Source organism: Glossina fuscipes, unplaced genomic scaffold (assembly GCF_014805625.2).
Source record: "Glossina fuscipes isolate IAEA_lab_2018 unplaced genomic scaffold, Yale_Gfus_2 127, whole genome shotgun sequence".
Classification (NCBI taxonomy): Eukaryota; Metazoa; Arthropoda; class Insecta; order Diptera; family Glossinidae; genus Glossina; species Glossina fuscipes.
Window position 1 is genome coordinate 56,109 of NW_023998470.1, and position 25,986 is coordinate 82,094.

A 25,986-nucleotide genomic window follows, 5' to 3' on the forward strand; every position below is an offset into this window, starting at 1 on the left:
AAAAATGTTTGTTCTTGTTGTTGCTGTTGTTGTTATTATTATGATTATTCATATTGAAAATAGACGAAGACGACGGCAACTTTGAGGCCGTAACTGCAGCAATTGTTGGTGACATTGAAGTGCTTGCTGGCGATGACATAGTGGCAAATGTTTTAATAATAGTCTCAGCGGCAGCCGCGGCAGCAGCAGCAGCTGCCACAGCAGCATTTGTGGCAGCTGTATGCTGTTGCTGTTGTAACGCGTGCGATTGATGATGATGATGATGGGGATTCGCATGCTGGTGTTGTTGTTGTACAACATGTTGATGATGGTGATGAAATGGGTGATGATGATGATGATGGTGATGGTGCTGATGTTGATGCTGATGCTGGTGATTATGATGAAAAGTTTGCTGCTGGTGTTGGTAAAGTTGCTATGCCAAGCGAGGTTTCTTTTGATGTGACTGTGGCGATTCCTCTTCTTCCTCTTCATAATAATCTTCATCACCAGAATCGCTCTCATAATCAACCAGACCCTTTTAAAAGTATTTATTAAGTAAAAGATTTTTTATTTCACCGTTTATTGATTTCATTAATTACCGTTACCTTCTTTAAAACACTCTCCCCGGAGACCACAGCCGATGAAGGAGTTTCCTTTTGATCACCAATAACAGCTGTTACGTTGCCGACATGCAATTCACTATTTTTTAATTTATTCGCTGCTTCAGCAGCGTTGGCTGCACTGACAGCAGCGGCAGCTACTGCACTATTGGCTACGCCAGATACACTAGCTGCGACGGCGGCTACAGCAGCCGCTGCCACCGCTGCTACAGCTTCGCTGGATGCCATTGAAGAAAGTAATTGAGTAGCGGCGGCGGCCGCTGCTGCAGCCGATTCTGTCAACGAACTTGTTGAGGGCACTGACACCCCCGTTTGCGCTATATTAGAATTCGATGTGGAGGCTCCTCCACTTAAAACCAGTTCTTGTTGCTGCTGTTCGACAGCGGCCAATTGTTGTTGCAATTCAACAATATCACTCTGTTGTTGTTGTTGCTGCGCTTCTAAGTGAGCAGCGCTGGAAGTGCTAGCTACACCTGCAGCGGCGGCTGCAGCCGCAGCGGCGACAAGGGTACTGTTTAAATTTAGCTGTTGCTGCTGGTAATTGTGCAGTGGATGATGATGTTGTTGCTGGTGTTGTTGGAGAGCAGCACCTAAATGCGCGGCGGACGTTTGTTCACTGTTACTACAATTACTGCTGCTGTTCGAAGATGATGATGTACTAAGACCACCTTCATTGTTACTACTTGTTGATCCTCCACCAGTTGGTGAAAGCGTGGAAGTTGACGTCGTCGTTGAATTTAACTGACTGCTGCTTGGACTACCATTGCCTCCCAGTAAGCTGGTGCTAGCACTGCTGCTACTGCTACTAGAGCTGCCACCGTGTTGCTGCAATTGCTGTTGCGCACTCTGTGGCGGTGACTTCTGTTGTAATTGTTGTGAAACTTGAGGACCGCTTTTCTCAGTAACAGCTATTATTATTGAAAGTGAAATGAAAATATCGCTTGGTGTTTAAGTTGACGCAAATTAAGACAAATCACTTACATTTCATGACACTGTTGTATGTTTCCAATTCTTCCAAGTCTTCATCTTCATTAAACCACATTTCTTCCTCTTCTTCCATTTGTCTCTGATCCCGACGGAAACGACCGCCACGTATAATTGGAATGCCACTGTGTGTATTTAAACGTGAAATTAAAATATAAAAAGATATTCTTTTCATTGAACATTGAATTTAATGAGTTCAATTGATTATGCTTACGTATCTAAACTCATCTTGTCACGATCTTTTATTCGATCCTGATACTGATCATAGCGATTTTTCAGATATTTAAACGTTTGCACATATTCAATTTCATCAAATATCTTGCTGAACGTTTCAACAAAATAAACACATAATGTTTTGATATCTTCCAATTTGACGAACTCGAACAATTCTAAAATCGCGGATTCGAGCAAGTTATAGCGGCCATTGTTACGTATAAAAGCATCTACCACCGGCGCAAATAGATTACCTTTAACAATATGTCTTTGCAAAAAGTGAAGAGAAACGAGAGTAAATGCTGTAAACTTAAAAAATATATATTTTCGACCTTTTATAACTAACCTGTTGTAGAATTCATCTTTAAGAGCGACAATTTTTCTTAAAAGCCTTAGGGCGCCTAAAACAAGGAACGTATGAGAACTCTTCATAAGCACTAGAATTCTCTTAAGGAGATCTTTCTGTATGATAAAGTTTTTAATATGATAAGTATGATGTTCCACACAAAACGATAAAATATCCAAAACAATGCCTAACAGCTGGGCGGTCTGATAATCCTCATTCTGAGGACGATCGCCGATAGTGTTGAGCAACAATGGAGCTAAACAAAGAACAGATATTTATTGAATGAACTTAAGAAAATTAATATTTAATTTTATTTACCGATCAAGGTTTGTATACTGTGCTTGTAGAAAAAGTTGAGGAAGTCACCTTTTTCCGTAAGCATATTTTCCGGCTCCAATAGTATCTTAATAATACCCATTAATTGCACGGCTACACCTAATTCTGGTTCGGAATCAGTCAACATTTGTTCAATGGCAATGTTTAAAAGCATCCGCTCCTACATCAAAAATTAAATATAAACAAATATAATGAAGGGCATCATGCGCTTTCTATCATTTTGAATACTTACACCCTCAGTACGATTGACTTGCTGCAATGTATAATTACGCACCACCAACGGTGAAAATTCTACAATCGCTGTTAATATATCAATTGAGGCCGCTTTGGTCTTTTGATCATTCATAACCAGAGTTATTTCGAGAGCCTGCAGTATTCCCAAGCAGGTCAAAGTTTTATAAAATGAATCCTTGCCCTGCGGCTGTAGGTTCTGAGCGTAATTGCAGAATTCCTTCAAAAATAAGACAATATCACGACGTTTCGCATCGCTTGTATTTGGATCGGTAAGTAATGTAAACATGTCGACCAAGAAACGCTCATCCTCTTGTATCAGCGTAACTATCTCTACTTTATTGAAAAATATAAAACTCGACAATGTATTAAGCATATTATCCTCAACAAACACGGATGGCGTGGGCAATATTATATCTTGTATGTATTGTACACGAAATGTTTGATGGATTTTAGCAAGCAAGTCCTGATTTTTTATCGGTACGGCTTCGCGAAACTTCGCCCACTGTTTTAAATACTGACGATGTTTTTTCGGTTGCGTAGCACTGGGATCATATTCCAAACATCCGACCACATCGAATATTGTATCTTCGGCAAACATGATCTCAAACAAAGCGTTCTTGTTTAACAAGAATATATTTTTAAATATTTCAAATAAATGATGCAGACCCTCAGTATTATCAAGATCTTCGCACACGTGAAAGAGATTAAGAAGTTTCTTGATGTAATTTTCCGACTCTAGAGCCATGGAGAGTTTCTCTTTACGTAACGGTGTGGTTAAACAACTCTGTATAGTCTCGGATATGTCTTCCAGGCGGGCCAATTCGCAAGGTGGCAGTTCAATGGGCGGTGCAGTATCCGACATATCTTCGAAGCGCTCATCTTCCGATTCCTCAACAATATCCTGCGTGATTTCCACTGAAGGATCCTTGCCTTGAACCTTAAACAGGAATTAAAGAAAAAAAGAAATGGATTGACTTTTACAATAACGCAATGAAAATAAAAGCATTTTGCAAACAACATGATCGCATCCAAATAAGTGTAGGTGAACTCTCGATACCTCCAAATACCTTAAGAAAACATACAGGCAAGGCATCATTTTTTGTGTTGCCCAACATTATTCTTTAGACTTCATTTATTATGAAAAGTATTCAGCCTTCGCATCTACTTTGAGCATCTCTTTGTAATCATTAAAATCTCAATAATTTATGATGGACAGCTAATCGAAACCTGCCGCTGACAAGCAATTCAAAATATTTCCTTCGGAACGACAATTCTACTGTCATATGTCTGATGCTGGCGGAAATGAATAGGAAAACGTATGTCGTTTTATGTCTAAATTTCAATATCTATCAAAACCTGAAGAAAGTACTATTTTTTTTTTTTTGTTGGTTCTCCAAGATTTTAAGAACTGTGTGTACATTTGCAATAAAACATTTCCATTTTTGAATTTTATTTATCGTTTCAGACATCGGGCGTTTATAAATAAGTATTTCAAGAACAGTCGGTGGTATGCAGGATGGACAGACCTGACCATATCTATCAAAGAGTTTTATACTAAATCAAAACATTTATACATTCTAGTATCCATTATTTCTAAGTCCTGTCAGTGTACGCGCAAAATCGGCCGTTGCTCGATGATCAAACCTATATATAAAAGGTTCGACTAACAACGTACCTGACAGATTTTCTCCCAGATTTCATCGCAACCTGCCTTTTCTTGGAAACTTAAGGCCAAATCGAAGTTATCTCCTTCGGACCAAACGATTAATGTATCCTGTTGCTTTTGGTAGGCGGTGTCCGGTTGAATTTTACTTTCTAGAAGTAAACTTCCATCAGATTCGGCGCGGACCAGCAACGAGATACCTGTGCATAATTAAATTGTTTCATGAATTTCACGCGCAAGAATTGAAAATCCAAAATGCAATTAAATTCATTTACCTTTAAGTCTGTCCACATAGCTCGATGATACATGACCGGTACCACGGTCATCCCATTGACGTTCTGCATTTAAAGCATACAATTTGACACGTCGGCGGGTATCTGTAGTCATTTTTCTGCTAAATTGTTGTTATTGTTGTTGTTAAGTTTATTTTTTTTATTTATTAATGATTTTTGTTTTATTTATTTTTTTTTTTCAAAATATTTGTAAAAAATATTTTTTTACTCTTTTTGCTTTCTTTTACTCTCACACTACCCCCACACACGCCGATTGTATGTTTTCCTTTTTGTTGTTTTGGTTTTGTGGGTTATCTTAAGTGCTTAAAAGAGAGTTTGTATGTGTATTCGCAGTATACACATTTATCTAATGTTAATAAATATAATCGTTGTAGTTGTTTGTTGCTGGCTAACGTACTTGTGGCACACGTGTCAATTGTTTTTTTTTTTTTTTTTTTCTGTTGGTTTTGTTTTGCTTTGCTTTTTTAACTTTTATTTTCAATTCTTCTTCGCCTTACATAAAGTATAGCAGACTGCACGTTACTTGTGCGACAAAAACGATAGCATATGTATATATATATGTATTTTTTCTGTTTTTACTTTTTTTTTTTTTCTTTTTTTGCTTTAAAATTGTTGCTTACAACAATTTTTGCACTCTGCAGCCAAGAGTATGTAGATGGGCGGGTGTGGAACTTTGTTCCTCGCTGATGTTAATATTAAGATCTTGAAGAATCGTTTTCATGCAACGGATTAATTGATTCAATTCATAAAAATGAAATTGAGAAAAATTCTTTACAGTTTGCAAGTGATCGTGGACCTGTTACATCGGCAATGGTGGCGCTTTTCTGTGTTTTCCGTAACGTTACCGGAAACCATTTGATAATGCAATATTGAAACTGCAACAAATAAAGAATAAATATTTTTTTATATAATTTCTATTACGTAAAGATATAAAAATTAACCTCAGATTCGTAGGCATACATATCATTGAATTTCATGTGATCAGTTCGAAAAATATATAGTGATTGGTTTGCACCAAATCGCTGATGCACAAAGACTATTACGACTTACGACTTTTCTTCCATTGCCCCTCCCCCTCTTTTCAACCAACCAGCTACTACGTTTATATTTATAATCATCAACACATAGTCAAGATGATTTAGCCTCGTATAGCGGGCGAGGGCGTTAACAGTTGGTCCATTGAAACGGCAATCATTGACATAGAAGTTTATATGTCAGAAAATTTTAAAAATTTTTTCACTTTACGGGACAAAAGTCTTTGCAAAATAGTGCGCTAACATAGTGTAAAAGTTTGTAAACCTTAAACGTAATGGATCGTTTTTCGAACATACTTATCTCCCACGTAAAACTTCTTATAAAAGATAAGCTTTTATCTGGTAAAACGGTTTAATTTTTAGTATTTTACGCCGAAACTTGTTCCGTTATAGTGACTAAGCATATCAATTGGCGTTGACAAATTGTGACCAAGTGAGTATAAACCGATGCAATATACATAACGAAACTCATGGATAGTAAAGACAACGAGATATTTAATGCGGCAACAAGGTGTGATTTATGTTAAGCGAAACATTATGGAGTGTTTAATGGTCGGTCTTTCCCGACTATAACATGCTATTCTTTGAACTCTTCATTTTACTTAACTTAACTTCTGAGATTTGTAATTTCATATTAATTTTCATTTTAATATTCTTTGCTTTATTACTTATTCGTTCTTTATTTTATACAATTTTACACTTAACCGTTTTCATTCGATTGTTCGTCGAAATAATTCTATAGTTAAAGTCGTTATACCATAATAATACAAGCATAAACAGGTTTTTGTCGTTTTGCAAGACAGAACACGTAGCAGTAGTTGGTATTGTCTACAAAAGATAGCAGAGACAACCACTGAACAGTTCTAGGCTATGCCCTACAACCTACATTGCCCAGATGAACACTAATGTACATAGTGTTTTAAGCCCTGAATAATTAATTTAATTCCCGTGCTTAAAATTCGAGACTACAAACACATGATGCTTTCTAGTCGAATGCTCGACAATAGTTTTACACTCTTTCAAACACAAGGCTGCATACAAAAGGGACTCTAGATTTGGATACCAAACAAATTTGCGGAGACAAATTTATTCGCACGTTTTTCCGCTAACCAAATTGCTGGTAAAACGAGTTATTTTCGAAGAAATTTTTAATCTGCGGGCGATGAAATGTGGATTTCGTACGGCAATGATATGCGCGAAAATGTTCTCGGAAAGCACGTAAGCGACAAAGGGCAAAGTCCGAATTGACGCCACATAAGATATTATCTTAGTTCCACTCTCATATTATGGCCTGCTCTAACCTGATCGCTTCTCGCTCTCTCTCTCTCTCTGTTGTCAACAATAAATGTGACTAAAGCACACAACTAAGGTAAAGTGCCCTAAATTTACCAACAGGATAGATACCACCGACCATTACGAAAATAACTGATCACATGCACCCACCTATACACACACAGGCACGTTGAGCTAAGGCTCAGACGCTCCTCATGACATAATACTTAGTGCGTGCAAGTCCCACATTGACTTATACTTCAAACGCGTTCCCCTTTCTTCAAAATATAACTCGACCCCTAACCTGTCTAGCTGCCATCGCGTTTCGGTCTCTATACATCTCTCTTAAAAGTATACAAAGGGACTTCGAAATAATTCTGCGTAAATCAGTTGATTCGCCTTTCAATCGCAAATCCCAAAAGCTCTACAATGGAAGCATGATAATGGTTTTATTAGAAAAATTAGCAAAATGTTATCACATAGCACATGGCACATCATCTTTGATATGAAGAGATAGATGATCGTAGAGAATTCAGAATCTAGAATTTTATGTTAGTCGTCGCGAATATGTATATACTTTTTAGGATATCTGTTGTTATATACCTCCCACCTTCACATAGGGATTGTTAGGATTATTATAACAATTTTCATAATATTGAAAATATCTTTTTTTATAAAAATTTTCCAATTTATTACAAATTTTTCGTAAGTCAAACACTCCTAAGGTTGCTCAGTAAGTATTTGTACAAAATTAACAAATATCTTGTAAAGTAAATGGTAAATGAAAGAAAACGAGGCAAGAGGTCGAATGAAATCCGTTTTTCATAAATAAATATACCCAAATGTACGTATGTATGTACGTATATATGCATGTATGTTTATATATATATATATATATACTTGTAATGCATGTAAAAATAAAATATCTACAATGACAACCAAAGCGCCACTATCATCATTTTGAATGAAATAGTAAAACGTCGTCATCAAGAGCACGAGCAGCAATAATAACATCATCATCATCATCTGATCTACGTATATAAAAAAACGCGTAACAAGTGTATGCTCACGTTGGCTCATCTCTCTTCCAATTTTATTTTATTTATTTTTTTTTTGTCAACGCAGCCAATGTGCGAAATAATAAGAACGACAAAAAGCGAATAGGAATAGAATGGATATGATATAATATATATATATATAAATATATATGTATATATGTATATGTATATGAAAAAAAAAAAACGAAAACTAAGTTTGTATATATATATATAACAAGCAAACAAACACGGAATTCAATGTTTACAAACAAAATATAGGTGCAAAGAAGGATGGATGGATAGTGAAAGAAAAAATACACAAATAAAAGCAAATACGATAACGAAAACAAAAGTTTACTTAAAACATTCCCCCTTCCCCAAAATAATAATAATAAAAAAAATAATAAAAAACAAACCAAAAAAAAAAAAATGCTGACTAGCATGAATGGATTTGATTGCCCGGCAAATGTTACAACTCGCCACTAGAGCGTTAATACATAACATACAATATAGAAGTACATGTACATGTACACATTTATGTACGGTATCTACGTCTACTCATAAATGATCATATATAAATTTCAATTCATTTTTCTTATCTTCTCTAATGCATTCAAAAATATTTGTGAATTCTGGATTAAGAAGAATTTCTTATCAATTGAAAAGATTTACTTAACGCGTAATCATATTTATTAAATTATTTTCACCACAACACATTACTATTATTCTATTATCTATTAGTTAAATAGAGGTGTCAAGAAATACACCCATATACCGGCTGCTCATTTAAATACATGCACATTCTCCTATGCGTATATGTACACATATATATATTGGAGGTTTTAATCAACGAATACAATGAAAACATTTGCCTGAAGGCGAAGGCAGCTTCTTATTGCTTAAAACTCGTGCTAAATATGCAAATATTTGTACGCTTGCACCACTCATGACGTGTACGAACATTTTCACTATGACTAATCTATTTTGTATATAATAGTATTTACACATTTTCATGCACATATGCCATAGTGTATGCGGCGAAGAAAACACAGTAAAACAACGATGAGTAATTTTATTTTGTGTGCAAACACACATCAACGTGTAAAATTAAATATATTGAAGTTTAAAAAACAAAGTTGCCATACAATATGCACCTTTTTATACCCATTCATTTTGTCAAGACGTTCAGAGAGACCTCACAAAGCGTATCTATTCTTTGATTACCGTTAAATGCTGAATTAATTTAAGCATGCAACTCTGTTTGTCTCTATAATGCAAATGAAGATATCGGCTTCAAATTTGGAAGAAACATTGAAAGTTCGTCCACGCAGGTTGCTGTTGAAAATGAATAAAACTGCGGCAGATAAATCTGCACAAATGTGCACGTATTCCATGGGCGATGTTTTGGTGCCTCTGCAAAAAAGGAAAAAAACGTCCAAGCCTACTCGATTTTATCAATCGGAATTTCATTTTTTTTTTTCAAAGGCTCTAAATCGCACAAAAACTTAAGAAAGAACCCATAAAGTATATAAATTCTTGGTCGCTTGCAAATTCGGAATGCAGCTAAAGATGTCTGTCTGTTCATCTGTCCACCTGTCTATCTGCGCAAATGTGTAGTATCTGTGGTAAACGTTTTCCCCTTCGCAAAAATGCAGATATCGCCTATAAACTTACCAGAGAATTCGAAAAGGACCCAACCAGGTCAAAGAACACACCTAAACGTTCATGTAAGAAGAACTGTAAACATCATTCAGCATTTTTCGCTTGTTACTTATAAAGTACAACACAGACATCATATAAACTTCCACTTTTAACTTGAAAATAGAAAATAGAAAAAGTCAGCCGCTCCCATCCAATATTATAGAATATGCAAATTTAGTCGTCTTGCTTCTTTTCAAGATCGCGGTGATGGATATAAAAGATTCAGTCACATCCGAATATTGTTTTCTTACTCGTTTTTTTTTTTTTTAAATCTTCATGATTATCATAAATACGTTACAAAAGTATTTACAACAAATTGTTTCTAGAAACACTTCGAGCAACTCAGTTAAATTTTTAAGATTTTAAAATTTATCTGAAGAACTCGGATTTGAAATTTGGGTGTTTGTCCACACCCATTTTTCGTTAACATACCAAAAAATTGCTAAAAACAGTAGCTATGAGCAGAATTCGAATTTGTTTAGCTTGTTCCAAAGGAATTCCGTTCATAAGATGTCCTTAAAAATATTTTACATTTTTTAATACGAACGGAGTAGGCTTCCAAATCCAACTATATCTTAATTTTAAATACTTAGCGTAGCTCCGTTAGCTCTGTTAAGGGATATGGTAGGTGTCTTTGCTAGTGGAATTCGAATTTATCCTCACCCCATCCTTTTTATTATTATTATGATTGGTTTAGCCAGAGATAGAGAATCTAAGACCAAAATCTAAACCGCCAGCATCTAAAGTTTTCTATGGCCATAACTGTAGCGTGTTCTCCATCAGTAAAGACATATCCCACTAGTTCTGCAGCCATCAACATCCTATTTCTCTCTTTCTCTTTCATCTCTTCTTTCTGACAGTCACCATGTTACACGAATATGAGACTTCTCTCCCGAGTAATTGCTCTTAAAAAATAAAAAATAAAAAAAAAAACGTTTTGCCCTACTTGAGATTTGAACCCACGACCATTGAATTGCTTGCTATTCGAAATTCTGTGCTTGCTCAATCACCCAGGCGGATATTTTCTGATTAAATTTAAACTGCTCGTCTGATCGGCTTTTTATTTTGACCGCGTTCAAGTCAATCTAATTTCACGAAAAGTGGTAGACAAAAAGATTCTTCTCACAGGGACGAACCCTACTGAAAATAGATCGGCTCAACGACTTCTCTCTCCCTCATGTAAATCGAAACTTTCTATGGCCTAATAATCACTATTTTGGGATGCAGCATCGCGTCGTTCATGATAGTAATATCAAATAAAAAATTAACTGCACCAAGTTTGGATCACTTAGGCCGATTTGATGCAATTCCTGCCATATAGAGGTACTCATGAAACGGGAGCCTTCATATAAAAGTTAAAATCGAATGTTTAGTACTTTATAATGAAATGAGGAAAGGGTAATAAGATTTTTGATTTCAATTTAGAACATTTATTTTCTACGTGTTTTTTAATTAAAATAAAGTACACTTCTGTTTGAAACACTCTCTTACAATTTTATGATGGAAGAAATGGTTTTCCGAAAAATGATTTGTTAGCAGTTGGTGTTTGTAATTAGTAGGTTGTTATTTTTTTTTTATCTCGAACGTGAAAAGTTCACCAACTTAGTGAAGGCGGAATGGATATTTATCTGGTTGGATATTAACTTGAAATATATTTAGGTTTTATATCTCGACGAAATATATTTAGGTTTTATTTACGAAATATATATAGATTTCGTGTACAACACGACTATTATAAGAATTTCTATTGAAATTTTTTATTGAAGATCTCAATTTCATTCAAGTTACGTCAAAATGCCCGAGTTTAGCTACCTGTTTTACGATAGGGCAGCTTTGCTCTATGGTCTATCGTTTCTTGGTTCAAGCGAAAAAGGGAAGAAACGAAACTTAGGGAGGTGCATTGTACAGTGGACAAGGAAGCATAATGGTTGTATAAAATTTATATGGAATTGTACAAGTGATAGTAACTGTAAGTTACTTGTGGCTTAAATAGTGAATAAATTTTTTTTATCACCCTTTATGATGTTATATACGTTGATATATAAACACAAAACCGTATGTCTATAGATCGAAATTGTTTTTTCGTGATTTAGTGATTTCGAAACCAATTTAAACACAAGTGTTTTCAGGTGAAATGATCACTGAAATCGATCTCAATGTAAGTGTTTTCATTGTTTTAGGTTGTATTTCATACAATCCATTAATAAAACGAAAACTCTTTAGGTAAATTCAAATTTAACAAGAAAGAAAACTATATTCGTTCGTGACCGTAACTTTCATACCTATCACCATGACCATGAAAGTAAGAACTACATTTTCATACACTATGATAGTGGGCGGGCGCGATTGATTTTTTCCTATTTTTAGAATAAAACTGGAAATTTATATGTGTTATACTTTATGGGTAAAACGCAAAAATTACATAAAGCAAAGATGTTCACTGTTCTTATTACGGGGACGTGTGGGCCTTCTTTAAAAGGTTTGGCTAATTTTCAAATACTTTTGCAAATTTGTAGTCGATATCTTCATATTCGCGAACGGTCGAATGTTTACCGCACATACTACATAGTTGCGCAAATGGACAGATGGACAAATGAATGGGCGGACATGCTTAGGTGCATTCCGAATTCGAAACCAAGAATTTATATACTTTTTGGAGGTTTTTGAGTGTCGCCTCTGTGCGTTATAAAAGTTTTGAAAAAAACGGCTACTATATGAATTGACTGAAAATATCATTTTGGACTACTCCAACATCGCGATTTCATTGCTTGCCAGCCAGCCAAAAAATAAGAGGTTTCTGTAATGTATTGTGACTGACGATGAAAAGTGGATTTACTACGGCAATCGCAAACGCATGGTTCATGAGTTAATCTAGGTGTTCCGTTCACATCGACAACGAAACGAAATGCTGATGGCCATAAACTTTTGCTGTCCTTATGGTGGGATCAGGGTGGTGTAGAATATTGCGAACTGTTTAAATCGAATAAAACTGCTACGGCAGCGATCTTTCGACATCAATTGAATAATCATCCTCTTGCATGACAACGCTCGGGCACACGTTACAAGGCTTGTCAAACTCGAATGGAAAGTTCTGCCGCGTCCTGCGCGCTCCCCAGATAGCGCAGCAGCAATTTCTTCCGAGATTTTATGGAAATTTTATTAACTCTGCGTATCTTGAAACTTCTAAAGCCCTAATATAATTGAGATTGTTATGCGATGTCATGGATTAGCCACACCGACGTGAATGAGTACAAAAAAATATTTTCCAACAAAACGATGTATTCTTTCGCAAAGTTAACCTATTCTTAAGATGCACCAAATTTGAATATTTTCATTGGACTTACCTAACCGCGATTTCGATTCTTGTCTCCTTCCCAAACCAAAAAAAAATTCATATCGTTTTTTTCTAAACTTGAAATTAAAAATTACAACAGTTCTGGAAAGAAATGAATGAAATACAAGCAAGAAAACTATGTTCATGTATAGCCGAATTCGTTTACACCTAGTAAAACTTTTTTATAAAGAAACTCGAAAATCAAAAAAAAATTAATTTTAATACTTAATATTATTGAATGGGCATGCCCAAACAGTGCCATTTTTGTATAATAGTATAGAGTTATCCATAGAATGTATGATAACAATTATTATAGCAAAAAAGTTAATTTTTTTCGCTTTTGCAACCAAAAGACTTCTCAGTTCCTATTGCCGTACAGACGTGTCCTTTGACCGATTAAAACCATTTTCAATATCACTGTTTTTGGGAAATATCAAAGGATTAGAAAAATCTTCATCATAGATATTATGTAGGCAGAAGGACAGACGAGCGGACGGACGGACGGACGTGTGGACATATTCAATTCAATTCAGATTTTATTACTAATCAACATTACAGTTATCATATAGATGCCCGAAAACTTTCTACTGAATATTATAAACATTTTAATGAAAGCAATGTATACTCCCATCCTTCGATGTTGGATATAAAAAATTCATTCAAAGACAGGGTGAATGAATTGGAAAATTATTGGCAAAAAAGTGTGTTCCCAGTTTAGGGGAGGGTATGACCAAAGTGAATAAAGTCTATTTTGTTATTGTCATGTCCTGTCGTTTCATCGTTACGCTATGAATTTGGTAGATAACTTGATAATACCACATCCACCGACATTTAAAATAAAAAAAAAAGAAAATCAATTCAACTAAATATTCTCTCCTTTTAATTTACATAGAAAGCAACCCTTTTCATCGCAATTGATATCAATCCAAATAAACCATAAGTTGTGTGAAGAAAGAGACGCAAAAACCATCTATCTATTCCTAGCTCATGTCTGTACCCGATTCGAGATCAATCAAAAATAGTAAGTAATACGTTAATTGTTTAAAAAAAAAGTATGGTATAGCAAATGGTTATCAGCTTATCAGTTTAATAAAAATATTTATACATTTTTTGAAATTATTTTACTATTAATCTCTTACAGACAGCCTGTAGTAAGTAAATGTAGAACTAACTGGCATTGATTGCTTTCTTTTATATTTTTCTTGGTTTGTTTTGCATTCCACTCTATCAGCGCAAATTACAACATTTCGTTTATTTGATTGCATTTACAACGACGACGACGACGACGACAACTATAATGTTGATAATTTTAATTATTACCTAGACATTCAATAAAATATTTGTTTCCCAATTTATCAATTGAATTCAATTCACTTGCTTGTATCAAAAAAAAAAGAAAAAGAAAACAAAAACCGAATGCATGTTACGTAGCTAAAGCGTGGGTGATTATTACTCTTTTTTTTTTTTTTTGTTTGTTTTATCGATTCTTCTATTATTTATTTATTTATTTTTTGGTGCTGTTGTTATTGTTTTTGTTATTATTACTACAAGTTGTTTATACATGTTTTTATATATATATATATATACACATATGTATGCTTATATGGGGTGCATGTGTGCTTATATAAAAAGCAAAACAAAAAAAAAAGCCGTAACAGAAGTAATATTCTGCTGCCAGACGTATCTACGTCAGACAATGTCAGCGACAAGTTTTCTGCTTCTTTATGTCGCGCTCTTTATATATCAACATCATCAACGTTTTCATTGTTTTTTTTTTTCATTCATTCGATATATAACATATATATATATATATATATATATTTATACACATAATATATATATATTTATATATATATATATTTATACATATGTATGCATACGTAAACTTCGTCTTATCGCTGAGCAATAAACTTTACTTAAAGAGTTTTACTATGTGTGCCAACAACTAAGACAATTTATTAATTTATTTGCATAGCGAGGTTAAGTAAATATTTGAAAATCAACCTAAACGTAAAGGTTTTATAAGTTAATTGTATTCAGGCTCGAAGCACGTGTTTATGGGGAAGCGGGCCCAAAACGCAACCTTATGCAGTATAAGTTTAATCCTTACATAGGGCAGGATCCAATAATAGATGCAGATGGTCCAAAATTTTGTAGAGTGCATTTTTGCCTGAAATTACTATAATATTATGCGTCAATTTTCATCACCACATATTAAAACTTGGACTTTCATGCTCTACCAAAAAGCAATTTTCATGAAAATCTTTATTAGACTAGAATCCAAAAAATAGGCCGAGGTGGTCCTATTGCGGTACGGTTTACTTACAATAATAATTTGAAAATACTACTACGTAGCCACTTTTGCTCATATAACGACTTTGTAGAATGGACTTTGGCTATGTGAGGACAAGTCGAAAATGCGGATCGATTCGAATCAGTCTCAATAACGTTTGTTCCTTGAGTCAAAATACGTCGCTATACCAAATTTCATTTTAATATATATATATCAGAATTCGCTACCTACAGTTTGCACACAAGTTTAGATGGACAGACGTCAGACGGACAGAGAAGCTTAGATCAACTCAGATTATGATTCTGAATCGATGGAAGTGGGTGTATTTTCTGCATGTTATATACGACCGCACTAACTTAATATACCCTATGCAAGGTATGTAGGGGATTAGAAAATGAACTTTTTCGATTTATGGATTTTTACATACTTTTGATCGAAGATATTGAAAATTTTTTTTTGCAGGTATCCTAAGCACAAAATGTAGATGATGGAGCTCTGGCAACACAAACCCTTTCTTTTTTTTCGTTTAGGTCCCTTACCATATTGTTACAAGTCGCAAGTTTTGCTTCTAGAAAAACAAATCAAAAATTTTTCTTAAAAACTTGTCCTTAAAATCTAAGAACAACCGTCATTGCAATATTTTCGAAAATTTGAAATTGCAACAGTAGTGTCCAAATGAATTTCATTTTCTTTGCTTTGTTTTTTATGAAAAAAAAAAAGGTTCAAATTTCGACAATACAGTCATTTCTTTTGACTGATGGCTGTAAGAGAATCTTATAATTGAAGGCGATACCGGAACCTCGAATAATAAGTGTTTGGAGAAGACAGACGCGCTTAAAGGGTCACTTTGGCAATTTTGAGGACCTCTCATTTCTATTGAACTATAGATTTTGGACACTTTCGCAGGCATGACAGAATTGAGTTTAGAAGACTTTTCATCAGTTAATGGTTTTTCTTTTGCCAAGCCAAATAGCTTGAGAAGAAGAGATCGTTACACAACATTCCCCCTATGTCTCGAAAATTTCTTATCTAATCTTAAATTTTTACTTTGGAGCATAAAGTTTACCTCTACAATAATATGAGACGAAAATAATATCGTCTGCACGTTACTTGCTGTTGCACTGCTATTTGCTTCTAGTTAAAGCTTAAGATCATAACCTGTACTTTATATCGTAAAGCCTAAAAATTCATTAAAGGTATGTAACATATTCAAACTACAAAATAGAAATCATAGACATCGTTCTGCCATCATATTCAGGAAGTATTGTGCACAAAATGTTACCGATTCTTGGTTGGATAGGAGTATGGAAATTTTTACTTTATAATCGAGAGTAGTGACATGGGCGGGAGAAAAACTGTCTTCAAAGCTCACTTTCATCTAATGAATCAATTAACTTTAATCATAAAATTGAAATTAAGAACAAGTCCTTGTCCTCACGCACTTAGGGCGAAATTATGCATTTTTTTCATTGACATTGATTGTGTTCCTTTGTATCGCTGCTGAACACAAAAAAATGCCATTTTAACTTGAAATTTTATAAAAGCTTGAACAATAAGAGTCCGGCTTAGGGAATAAAAAACAACAGAAGAGAACCTTACTTGGAGAAAAATGAATTGAAAAATCTTAGCAAAGTTAATATGAAAAAAGCAACAAAATAAAACATGGCCGCCAACTGGCCTTATGTGTAAGGAAGTATACGAAATTTATTATAAAAAGAAATCAGTTTTTTAACACAATTTGTTTTATCGTTTTCAAACTAAACTTTTATCGCATGCAATATAATTATACGACAGTTTTTATATTAAATTCCCCTATAAATATTCTTCACATTGATTCGATTGCGCTAATGATCTTAACTCCGTTCCTGTACTCAGTCCTACAGTCACATTTCTTCGCTTTAATCCGATCTGGACAAGATCCTTATTTCCATGTCCAACTCAAGTCCTCCTCTACATGCTTCTCATTTCAGTTCATTTGAAATAAGGTCTTTGTGTTGCAGTTCTTTACTGGATCTTTTTCTTATACTCCTCGAGAATTGATTCAATTGGAAGAGGGAAGGCTTCCGTTCCTTCAGCTAATTTCTTCGCTTTAAATTCATTCCAAGTACTACTTACACCGGACACTACCCGCGTCAAAAATTATAATAAGTTTGACCAGACATATGTACACAACATTCCCAACGACGTGAGATAGACATATATATATTTTAACGAACGGTATTCAAAATAAATTAGAGTGGATTGTTTTTGTGTGCTTGGATTGTATAGCGTTGCAGGACATTTAAAAGTCAATCTCGAAGAATCCAAACTTTCTAATTTGTTCTAATTTCGAAAACTACGAAATCTTCCAGTCCAGGATAGCATGACATTTGTCCGATTATATTGATTTGATTATATTTTTTTTCCCCCAAAAATTATTGCATAGGCTCACTCTCTCTCCCCTCCTTTCATTCAAGAACTTCTTTTTGGCAAACGTATCATTTAGAACTTGATAAACAGATTTAAACGTTCCTGACTTTAGTTAAATCGTAACAATTATTTGCGATTTCTAACTCCATAATTTTGACCACGTCCTTGCCGTTCTTCAAATCGATCGAAACAAAGTAAGTTAACTGTTGCTTTTCTGTTCTGCCAATACCCAACGTAGTCCTGAATGTTTCAGACTGACTTTTATCTCTTCAAATACGGCCCCAGAGAATGCATTTAAAAGAATGCCCATAAAATGCACTTTGCTTTCATTTTTTTTTATCGATATGGGGAACTCGTCTACTCAAACCATATGAAACCTTGTCTTCATCTATCTTATGTCCATTGCAGTTATACACGCTATGCAGTATACATATGCACATAACTCCAATTGTGTAGATTAGCGACTTACCCTGTTTGTAAATGAACATTTATTTTACTATCATTAGATAAGACAGCAAAGAAAATACTTCAGAGATCTTATCTACACATGCAAGTAGTGAGTCAGTTAAAGAAAACGTCGATATTCAACCATGCGCTGCTCTTACTCTGAGATAACAAAATTATCTCAGTAAATTGTGCTGATTAAAAACTGGGATAAATCCCACCAGATTATATGGATCGAAAGTTTTTATCTGGTTTCTTTTTATGCACGTGTCATAACTGATCCAAGCATAACTGAACAAGCAAGTTAAAAAGTTGCAGCTGAGCAACAGCGATTATTAGATGCCCTATGGTATTCCTCCTAATAAAAATTTCCATACAACATCAGGAACAACACCTTCTTGTTATAGAAATACTTGATTGTCATGCGAACCCTTAGAACGCGAGGGACAAGCCGATTACGGTGACATTATATATCAAGTCACTATTTTGTGTTAGTTTTGCTAATAATATACTAAAAGTTGCATCTACCTTTTTGCCATGTAACGGACCTCATGTTTATATGAAAGGACTTTGAATTTTCCGGAATCAGTTAGCTATGCTAGTTAATTTCTATTTTTCATCGATTTTCATTAAAAATAATTGAGAATAGAAAAATATTTTAATGTTTTATAATTGATGGGCAAAAAGAATATGGTTCTTAACAATGTTTGTGCTTAGGTCATAACTCGCCTAAACTAACACTTAAATCTATTTTACACGACGTTTTTACCTGTTTTTGAAATAACACGGTTCACCAATATGAACAATATTTTACACGAATTGTCGTGTGATACAGAAACTTAGGCATATAGCAACAAAATACAACTGGTGGAATTATTATAATCAAAATTCGGTCGGTTCATGGCCAACTGCTAATAATAGATTCTACAACAACAAAAACAACCAGTGCAGCGCGTTAATTACGCACGAAATTATTCATTTAATTCAAACTCCAACAGTTATGCTAGATATGTCTGACAGATCTACATTGTTGATTAAGTCCATAATAAGCTTGTTAACAAGTAGCGATGAATAGTTTCGAAAATGATTTTTATTCCTAATTTCAAATTTCATATTGTACTTATGGACTGAATCTTCACTGTACGCTACTTTTTTTCTTTTTTTTTTTTTTGTAATGCGAATGAATTGTTTTAGTTTCATAAATATTTTAGTATTGATTTCAATATTATATTTTCCGCATTGTTTTTTTGGCAAATATTTACAGTTTTTTCATCTTACACGATTTTTTAAAGTTGGTCAACATGTTCCCAAATTTAACATTTATTGCCATATTGACATATCGTGTAAGAAGAAGATGAGTGTATGTGTGTATAATCATCGAATAGCTGGACGGGCGGACATATAATTAAAAGCGATTCAGAAAACGATTTTGCAACGATTGACAAGATTAGTAGCGATTCCTTTGAACTTACAGGCCTCTCATTTCGACTGGTGTAGGATATCTGATAGGGTAATTGGTTTATCTGAAATTTCTGAGTGGGCGGTTTAAGCTAAAACGCCATGATTTGTAAAACTTCTAGAGAAGAGTGAAGATATTGTTTATAGACCTCACTAAACATTACACAAACATCAACACAACAGCTTTTTGGTTGCTAGCGTATGTGCTTAACCGAGCGGAGAACAAACAAAAGGTAGACTTCATCAAGAAAACCCAGCAACATGAATGAGTAACAACAACAGAAACAACAACAATAACATAGTTATATTTTAAAAATTCCAATAGAGAGGAAAATTCTCATAGAAATTCTCGCAAAAGAATGATGAGAGCAACATCGTACAACAATAACAACAAAACATTTAACATTCCAATGTAATAAAACCTACAGGACAGAGCGCGGAATGAAATGGAAGAAGAGAAGAACAAAAGCAAAATAAACTCAGAGATAAATATTTATATACAATACGACGAGAGCTTAAACAAGAAAGAAACAAGAAACAATAGCGACACAGAAATCATTTATAATACGATTGTAGCATATAAACTAACACAGAGAACTCTGGCCAAATTTATGAACTTTTTTTTTTATATCAGAGAAGCGCGCACAATGTCCCTATATAGTGGAGCCAAAAAAAGGAGGGAAAATTTTCGCTTGCCTGCATAAGCCAAAATGTGTACTTGGATAAGGAGAGAAAAGAAAAGATTTACCAAAAAGAATGCAAGAACAAATGCAACAATAACGAAGGCTTCAATAGCAACAATCAAGAACTTTGGTTTGAAAAAAAAAAAAAAAAAATTATATATATTTTCACAAGAACCACTTTACCTATATGCATACATAAGTTGAAATACGCTTCCAATATTTTCTGCACAACTTGTAAAATGACCTGTCAAGATGTGGCTCAAGCAAAAAGAAAAAAAAAAAATCAGATCTTATTGAAAGAAAGAAAATAATCAAATCACCATTCGTTTAAGAAGAAACATTTTTTTTTTTCTTTATTGATTTTTGCGTTTTCCATAAAACAAACTTAAAAAAATTAAGATGAATTAAGCATGGTTGGGAATAGGCTGCTAACATAACTATGAATGAAAGTGCATATCTTATGAAACTGAAAATTGATCAAAAGTGAGACAAAACAATCTATAACAGGCAGACAAACCGTCAGCCAATCGAACACTTTGTAAGAGCTTATATTTTTACTTAGTGACGTATGTAACGATATGACGACGAGAAGAAGAGAGATTTCAAAACAAACGTAAATATAACTGTATGAATGTATGCGCACAAACAATCCGGCAAATACAAGCATTTTAAAGCTTTACAAAATATTTTACGGTCGATTGTCTTTGCTTGTCTACGTATTGGTTAGTTTGCGTTTGTTTGCCTCACTATTTTTATTTGCAATTACGCTCTATATGAGATATGACGACAAAACAAACTAGCGAATATACCCCCCCTCCGCCCACATCGTTCTGCTTGTTGATATCGTGCCTTTAGGCAGGCACACATATATGAGCACGCATGTATACGTACATACATAAATATAAACATGCACGCATATGTATATTTTCGAATACAATATTTTTATACAGTACGTACATACACGTCGTCACTCACAATTGAATGATTTTTAGTCGTATCTGAAAAAACTTGCTTTCATACTATATTGCTGTATGATTGTGTATATTTGGGTGTTTGGATGTTTGAGTGTGCGCTTTTTTGCATATACTATGGTGGTTTATAGTAAAATAAAACGATGTTTAGCACTTCGTTATGTATGTTTCCTGATGATGCTATCTACATGCATTTGTGTGGATGTATACGTATTTATGTGTAACTTCTCCATCTTTAAGTATGTTATGTTATTGTTTTAATAGCTAATGGTGTTGAAATAATCTCTTAACATTTATGTTTGTATTTAAATTGTTTTCGTCTTTACTCATTCTGCCTAACACAAAGGACTTCGTTGGCTTTTTAGGCGACGAAGAAGAAGAAAAGAAGCTACGCAAGCCTTCAGGCAAACTATAAATAGCCGCCACTCTCCCACATATCTATAAATATCGCATCACTTTTGTCGGGCAAATCAGAATAGCTTTCAGCGCGGTCCCCTATAATGGGCTTAGCTAGCAATTACGTGTATAGAAAATATTTGAACAAGCAAGCAAGACTGATTTATTTAACAATTTTCCATTTCATTTTCGAAATAATCTCAGAATTTCAGATGCATAATCAAGCCCAGAATGAATTCAACTATATCTATATATATACATATATATATATATATATATATATGTTTAAGCTAACTGCTTAATAAGGTTTTTGAAGCTGAGAATTTCCCCTGGATCATGGAGGAAAGATCAATACAAAATTACTCAAATAAATGGTTTGGAATATGAGATTCCAAACTTCAACAAGTTAACCGCGCTCCGGTATGGCACATATATATATACATATCTATATGTATATATGTGAATAAAATGTATGTAAATTTTCCCGTTAAAACTTTTAAAGACCCACATACACATATCGATAAACATGATTATGGATTTACAAGAATGTATTTCTATTATATATGTAAATAGCTTATGTCATTGTGTCACCTTAATGCAATGCATTTAATCTTATTAAGCTTAAGTTTAAATACTTTGGAAATCTTTAATCTAAATATTTACTTATTTTCTCTTGCTTTTGTATTTATATTCGATGACACACGAAAAGCGAGAATTTAGGTCTACTTGCAGACATCAAAGATATAAATTTCTTGCGCTCTCGGTCACTTTAGCAATAACACCTTCTATTAAATAGACCTTAAGCTCTATGATGGGAGTCTTAAGTAAATCATTTATATTCTTATCAAGTGATAATATTATTAACAAAAAGTTGTAATATATTTCAATCCGAAACATGAGTATGCATGCTGGCCCAAAAATTGATGCAAAGTTTAGAATGATTGCCATTTCGATCGGCCAGTATCAACCAAAACCATTTTTACTTAGTGTCAAATACAACTTTCTCCTGCTCGTTTCTTTTGTTCTTTGCGTTTATTTAATGTTTCTAATTAAATCAAAATTTTTTCTAACCAACCATGATAACCCAAATAATAGGACCTTGGCACTTGACATTGGAATTCATTCAATTAACACGTTCACAAGAAGAAGAAGAGGATTAAGTGTTCGTCCAATTTTTCTAATTGTTATTGCCAATATTGCTATGCAATATATTCATTACAATTGGTCATGGATTATTATGACCTGTTACATATGGAATAAATATTTTCCCTTCCTTTGTATAATAACCCCAAAAGATCTTTGGAATATTTCGAATACTTTTGCCGGTTGCCACCATAGTGTCCCTTAAATAGTTCCCAAAGTATTTTCGGACCATCTTCAGGCAATCCCATAAGCGTTTTCTTTCCGAAAGAGCATATTCTAAATCATATTCGAATTTTTTGGTTATCAACCTGAAAAAAACGCCGTAATTTGATCGTGTAATATATGGATATTCTCTGGATGGAAATTAAAGCCTTTTGTTGTAAATTTCGTTTAGCGCAGCATGCGTTTACTGCTGTAACATTTTTTCCGTTAAGATATTCTTTCACTCGGCTTTATACTACTTGCTAGGTGAACTCTGAAACTTTCCTGACTTTTTGAAAGCATACACATCGATATTGTCGAAGCACTGTAAACTTCGAATTCCCCGTGTCGGAAACGCACTTTTACTTTTTTTATTTTCAATAGGGTCAAAATTATTTTTTATATCGTGTATATGTGAATTTGCGATTCTCTATCTAAATTCTAAATCGAGGCCTTTTAAGAGTAGACATTTCCATTACTGCGAACATATATAGACTTCGCAAAGATTAAGGATTACCGGGAAACATTGCTAAGGAACCTAAATTTACTATTACTTGACGATCATTCATAATTGACTCAGTCAATTTTATATAACAGTTATCCAATAAATTTCGGCAAAAAAACTTTGACATTTAATCATTTGCACATTTTTCTTAACACAGCCTGCTTAAGTAAATAATTTTCGTTTAGTTAAAAATGGAATTTAAAGATTTTAGCGCCTTTATAAAAAGTATATGGTATACACATAGACGACGATGTTATGAAAAAAACTGTACAAAATTCTCTCCAGCAGAAGCAATTAGGTCAATGACGGCTTACAGAATCTATTCACTTGTAACCAAAGATATTTAAAGTGCAACTAGGAACAGGATACAAAGAGTATTTAATAAAATCTAATCCATTTCTCTTAAAAGTTGGGATTCCTTTCTTAAATATTTCTTAAAAGTTAGAATTCCATTTTAAAAAATATGTTTTTAAAGTACGTGTATTTAAAAAATTGCACTAGTTCCTTTGCTAACATTGTGGTGACATATCACTATTATTTATTAACTGGTTAACTTAAAAGTTAACTAAATATTGAACGATTTAAGGGAAAAAAAACAAGGTCCAATGACCGACAATTTCCAATTATCCATTATAAGTCAATTTAGTGAGAAAGCGAACATAAAATTACAGCGGTACAACGCGAATATCAAAATATTCTAAAACAACAATAATAATATGTATCGCTTGAAAAATATGTATAATGTGCTGCACTTGGAATACAATTGTAAAAATAAAATACTAATTAAAAGTAAATTATACACAAAAGAAGATATAGAAAAAGAAACTAAGGAAAAACATGAAAAATATAAATAATGGATACACACACAAATCAAAACGTACGTCGCGTATGCAAAAATAAAAAAGAACATGTGAGTGTATGAGCATTAAGAGAAATCACCAAAAATTCAACAATTTACCACCAAAGCTATTCAACACTTACTCCCACTTTTTCATACATATTTAAACACATTAATTCTCACCACTACAAAGCAATATACGTTTCGATAAATATTCACCGCACAGTTATGGCAAAATAGAAACAAAAAAAAATAACAAAACACAAACCCCAAAAACTTGTACTCATGTATACATCTGCATACACAAACACAAATACACTTTCTCTCTCCTTCGCGAACGCACACCCCAACTTAAGCGTATACAGACAAAACAAATAAAATGCAATAGCAATCAAAATAATGCTTTGCCATTAATTAATAAACTAGAAGAAAAAAAAAAAACTGCAACTAATGTAAGTTTTCTAATACTGGTTTCGAGCATTTTTAATGTAACTTCTAAGAAATAAAAAAATATTTGACCGGTAGCTTTTATCAATATTCATATTCTGTAAATAATAACAACAGAAAAGGGCAACGTATTATAAACAATGACGTTAACAGAGGGCAAAGACGTGAGTTATTTAATATGTCAGAATTGCTTGATTTTTTGGCAAACTGTTAGATATGTACGTACGTGTATTATAAAAGATACGTCAATGTTAGTTTCGCTAGTTCTTAAATAAGTACATTTAACGCGTATACTTTTATACAACACCAACACTTTTATTAATGCGAAAAGCCGAAAAGCAACGTAATGCGAAGGTCACAATGTTTTTCTATTAAACTTTTTGCACTTCTAATGATTTTATTTAATTTTAACTTAAAAGAAGTTTTGCTTATATATTTCATGTATGAATTCATAAACTTATATGTAATTTTTTTTTTCTTGTAATGGTCGATAAAAAAGAAATATTTACGTTTTTCTGTACGCGTTATTGATTGCAATATTTTCTTCAATTCATAGATTTTTAATCACGTATAATACGGTCTCACAATTTATATATATATATTTACATATATATATTTCTATATATGTACGTGTAAATAAATATTTGTGTATATACTCGCGCTCTCTTCACCACGTACATGAACTCGCGTTTACTCACTCACCAACTATAAATATTCATATATATATATATATATACTCACACAATACAATTTGTATTTCTTTCCCTCAATTACTCTTTACGCTTTTCACGAATTTTTTTTTCACCCGTTTTCTTTACTTTTTTGTATGTCTGCTGAAATTGACTATTTTTTTATTTTAAAAATTGCATATTTAATTGCTAAAATATCCATTCCAATTTTTTAAATTAGATGTAAACATATCTTTATTGTCATTTTAGATTAAACTTTAAGAAGTTTAAGAGTTTTTCTTAATAAGCAAAAATTAAATGAAAAATGTGAAATTTGTATCTTACTCCTCGTCTAAAAACACACAACACCGATTCCTTTCCTACAACGAATGGTCACAAAACATTCGTCACTACAATGCCGCCATATTGGAAAGTTTACATGCCATGGTGGTGTATATAAAATAAATAAACACGCAAATAAAAA

At 33.5% G+C, this 25,986-nt stretch overlaps 1 protein-coding gene across 2 annotated transcripts; it reads right to left on the reverse strand.

The window, feature by feature from the left end:
- Positions 1–305: 305 nt before the first annotated feature.
- Positions 306–25,841, reverse strand: LOC119640726 (serine/threonine-protein phosphatase 4 regulatory subunit 3). 2 transcript variants are annotated; one of them, XM_038038932.1, is made up of 10 exons: positions 25,576–25,841; positions 4,651–5,543; positions 4,388–4,575; positions 2,711–3,649; positions 2,461–2,638; positions 2,143–2,398; positions 1,798–2,064; positions 1,581–1,708; positions 585–1,507; positions 306–514 (listed from the first exon to the last, which is right to left on the reverse strand). In XM_038038932.1, the coding sequence occupies exons 2-10, from the start codon at positions 4,760–4,762 to the stop codon at positions 413–415; spliced, it is 3,093 nt and encodes a 1,030-aa protein (XP_037894860.1). In that variant the 5' UTR covers positions 4,763–5,543; positions 25,576–25,841; the 3' UTR covers positions 306–412. The 2 variants fall into 2 exon arrangements, with proteins under 2 accessions (XP_037894860.1, XP_037894861.1); XM_038038933.1 differs by lacking the exon at positions 25,576–25,841 and adding an exon at positions 25,061–25,270.
- Between the last annotated feature and the right edge of the window lie 145 nt (positions 25,842–25,986).